The sequence below is a fragment of the Varroa jacobsoni genome, unplaced genomic scaffold (assembly GCF_002532875.2).
Source record: "Varroa jacobsoni isolate VJ856 unplaced genomic scaffold, vjacob_1.0 scaffold_186, whole genome shotgun sequence".
NCBI lineage: Eukaryota > Metazoa > Arthropoda > Arachnida > Mesostigmata > Varroidae > Varroa > Varroa jacobsoni.
The window spans coordinates 51,465-55,810 of NW_019213088.1; the positions used below are offsets into that span (position 1 = coordinate 51,465).

The 4,346-nt window shown below is 38.0% G+C and overlaps 1 protein-coding gene across 1 annotated transcript; it reads right to left on the reverse strand.

Moving 5' to 3' along the window:
* Window positions 1–407: 407 nt before the first annotated feature.
* LOC111272290 (uncharacterized) lies at window positions 408–4,104 on the reverse strand. The gene is made up of 2 exons (XM_022853665.2): window positions 3,585–4,104; window positions 408–3,031 (listed from the first exon to the last, which is right to left on the reverse strand). Exons 1-2 carry the CDS (start codon window positions 3,732–3,734, stop codon window positions 1,448–1,450), a joined length of 1,734 nt encoding a protein of 577 aa, XP_022709400.1. The 5' UTR covers window positions 3,735–4,104; the 3' UTR covers window positions 408–1,447.
* Window positions 4,105–4,346: the final 242 nt, after the last annotated feature.

Below are 4,346 nucleotides of genomic sequence, written 5' to 3' on the forward strand. Positions count from 1 at the left end.
TTTTTTGTTTTTCTGACAAGAATATCACTTTATTTGAATCACCATCAGTAGATAATTTACAACTCGTTACTTTCTGTCTACCCCTTTTTCTCTTTTACATTATTTTGTCGTTTTTGCCTCTTCGCATTCTCATCATAATAATAGTAATAACAGTCATTAGTGATAAATTCACAGTCCTCTTTCTTCCAGGTCACTTGTTACGGACAGAAGAAGCCTTTAAGATGGCTCGGCCATATTTATTTATTTATTTGTCGTGTCCTTTCTTTATTTTAACTTTTTTTACGTATTTTTAAGTTATTCTTTTCGCATCTGCTTTTTTATGTGTTTGCCGACGGATACGGCTATCACATTTTTCTCCTGTATTTGTGTCAGTTTGATATTCAGATTCACTATTGCACTATTCTGACTTTGCCCACAAAAACAGTTCGGTCTAGTCGGAAACTTACTTTTCCGAGTTTGTACGTTACGGGTGCAACTTTTCGTGTAGCATCCCAGAGAGTACAAAATATTCAAAAAGTTAATACACACTTATATGGTGCCCAATGATGGTACAATCGAGGAGGTGGCCGAACCGCAGTGTAGTCCCAAAGACTAGACAGCTTGTCTAAGCAATAAATATATCAGTTACAAAAACTCTATGTTGAACATTTCAAGTACGTATCATGCACGTATAGTACGCTTATTAAAAGAAACAGATTTTGTTTTATAATTACAAGAAATGACTATGAAACTACCAATCAAATCAGACATTCACTTAGCAGTTAGTAGCTATTCATAATACGTGGCAATGAAGATATTACTCTAAAAACCATTTGAGACGTTTTTCATTTACTTCAAAATATGAATTCACTATTGCTCATATTCCATTTTTGCGATGTGGGCTCTTTTATCTCATCTGTCATGAAAATAATTTTTATACACACTCTTCCTTCTCTGCCATTCCACTCGAGCTCAGTAATAATATCGACAGAATAATTATCATCTTGAAAATGATCAACAACACCAATTTCCGAAAATCTTTTCTTTTTCTCTACATTATTACACTTACCATCGCTCAATTTAATCGCCACTAGGAATACTTTGAGGGGGCGGCTTTGAATGACCACTATAGTCATAGCCTCGTGGGTTGTTGTTGTTGTACTCGGCATCCCGCTCAACTCCATTATTCTATTAGAGGATTGCGAGTTGAAATTAAATTAGAAATGCACACAGTATCACGAAACTGTGGCATCATTCAACAATTTCTCACTCACGTTTACATATGTCAACTATTTACAGGAAAGTGACAGACTTTAACTGACAAGACATCATGTTTTCGTTCCGTTTTTGTCATCGTTATGTCAACATGATGTTTGTGCTCACATCCATAAATTAGTTTTTCTTAGTCTACTTACTTACTTTTCCAAGTATTACTACAAATAAAATATATGCACATCTAGGAGATACCCTAGCTAGCAAAGAAGTCCAACTTTTGAAGAGTAGCAGTAACTCTGGTGATTAGTTCGTCTTTGTATCGCCATATCGTTGTATCGCGGATTGTGCTGCTTTTGAATTCTGACTCGCAGCTTTTTTGGAGTGGGCCAACGCAGTCTTTGCGATAATGCTGCATTTGAGCTATCTCAGGTGGCACACTATAGGTCGTGCATGATCCGAAACAGTTCAATGGAAAATGGTTATGCAGCGACACCACTCGCTGAGTGTCATGGAAGCACTTGACGTAAGCGCCAGGCTTGGTGAAATTTTTAGCCCGGTACACGTGCTGTAACATGTGCATGTAAGGTGGGATGCCCACCTCATGAACTTCGTGTTTCATTTCTTCCCCCTTTAGCATGTCGTCCATGAAGTAGACATTGCGGAAATTGTAACTTGCGCGCGTATAGTTATGCTCTTTAAGGGCCTGCGGTTGTATTGCTTCCCTCATTAGATCTGCCCAACCCTCGTGGTTGATCGGCATGATTACCTCATCGATGTCTAACAATGCGATGAAATCGTATGAGTATAAATTGCGATATAAACAATCATTGTATGGAATTAGCTCGTTCTGCCGCTTGTGGTTCGTACGCTGTTTCAGAAATTGATGCCGAAGGGCTGGAAGATTCGGCATGTCTCCAGGAAGCGTTAGCGGGGTATTGTCGACAATACCCTTACCTACATAATGTTGAAGAACTTTTGATATATTGGGATGTACCTCAAGCTCGTAGAAAAAAATCTTTTTAGCACCAAGTATATTCAGCAACTCAATCCATTCGACAAGTCGTACGCTGAGGTCATCTTTGAGAAAGTCTAATCCTTTAACGCATACAGCAAAATCCTGTTTGATTTCCGGCGCGTTGTGAATTACCCTCACATTATTTGTTGGTGGGGTACATTGCCGCTCAACGAGTGATACAGAGGAAGGGTATAACCCTCGACCTTTTTGAAAGGGCGCTGGGCAACTAACTATGAAAGGTTGCAAAAGACCATCTTTGTAATTACCCCATCTTGAATACCACGCATAAGTATATGAAGCTAACGACACAACAGGCATGGTAGCGTTATCATACCACAAAAGGCAATACTTCGTCGTTGGTTTGATGCGGTCAATCATAGCTAATATGCGCACTAGAGGAACCTTTCCTACCCGCTGTCGTATATCGAGATACGCTCCGTAAATAAAGAATGAGCCATTATTCGTATTCAACTTTTGCCAGTACAGATTATTAAATTGCAAATCATACAATGGCGGATATTTTACACAAGATTTAGAAGTTATCGGTGGTTTTGGAATTTTCGGGTCCCAGTATGCATAAGGAATGTTCGACACCTCTTTTAGCTGGCTCAGAATATCATCAATGTTTTTTGCATCCTTATCAATCTTCACGTCACGATCGACAACGCCAGATGAAGGAACGGATGTCTGAGTCGTTGATGGACCTGGAGCTGCACCGACACCCTGAGGGATAACATTTGCGGAAGAATCGGCGCTACCTGTGGCATCTTGCGGAAGCTTTTGTAGTAAGGCTCGCTGCGCTGGAACTCCCAAAAACGGATTCTGGAATAGCGTAAAATAAAATGCATTATATCACTGTAGATTACGTATGTTTGTTATGATATCTATATTTCTTCCCTTGATAGTTATAGAAGGCTAAAAAGTGTGATGTTTGCCCGGCTTCGCATTTTTCTGGGATAAATGCAAAAACCGGACAGCGCATTTTTTTTTTTTTTTTTTTTTATAAAATATCCAAAGGTGCGTTTTAAACTTTAAGCTTTAACAAACTCCGCTTTAAAGCTTCACTTTTAACACCCCATCAAGTATCTTTAACTTTTTCCGTTATCCCAACTTATAAAAGAAGACGTCACAACGAAATATTTTGAAAATCTTAGTCTGTTGTTAAAACTAGCTAACATCATGCACTAACTTTCTGCTGGATAGAACTGGCATGAAATATCGAATTAAATTGAAAGTAAAATTGGAGTAGATCAAGCAAGTGCTTGAAGGAACAAAGTTTTTTTTTAACCTAACCGATGATGACGGTAATTATATCTAACAGATAGATAAAACAATTAGATAGATAAACAGATAGATAAAAAAAATTATTACTTACCTGCGAAAGGTCGCCCGTACCGAAACGGAAAGCTATGTAACAGGCGCACATCCAAATGAGACCGACATACGAAAGCTTCCGTAAAGTTCGCCAGTTACCATCCATCAGCTGCCGATTAGAACCCATAGCCGGTCCTGTAAGAGTATCCATGGTAAGAATAACTTAGGATTTATTGGTCGCTATGCCAGCTTTATAACCACCAACCATAGTAGCTTTTTATATATATATGTGTTTGTCTTCTCTCATATACTTTTTTATGTGTCCCTGGAAAAATGTATGCACTGTTTAACGAATCATAATCTTCTGGTTGTTCTTTTTCAGGGTATGGTTGATTGGAGATAATGAATGAATTAGAAAATAACCTTTGAACAAGAAAATATTAATTTTAAAATGTTATTCATAGTTTAAAGATGTAACCCTAGTACAGAGGCAATATTGTAAAAACGTCGGTCCCAGGCAGATCCTCCTATGCGATTTGTAATTAATTGGATGAAAAGTATTTTCAGATGGATGTAACTGTTCAGGATGTTCATAGACATCGTTCCGGAAAAACCAAGAACCTCAACGAGTTACATCAGTCATGAAAAAAAATACCATGAAGTTGTAAAAAAACATCCCACAAATCTGCAAAACAATAACATTATGAGCTTGGCATCAACAAATCAAGTGTTTATCGCATTCCAAAACGTTGTAAGGGGAAAAGTGACATTGCAACGATAATAAATGCAATCAGCGGAGAAACCAAGTCGAAGAGAACAATTT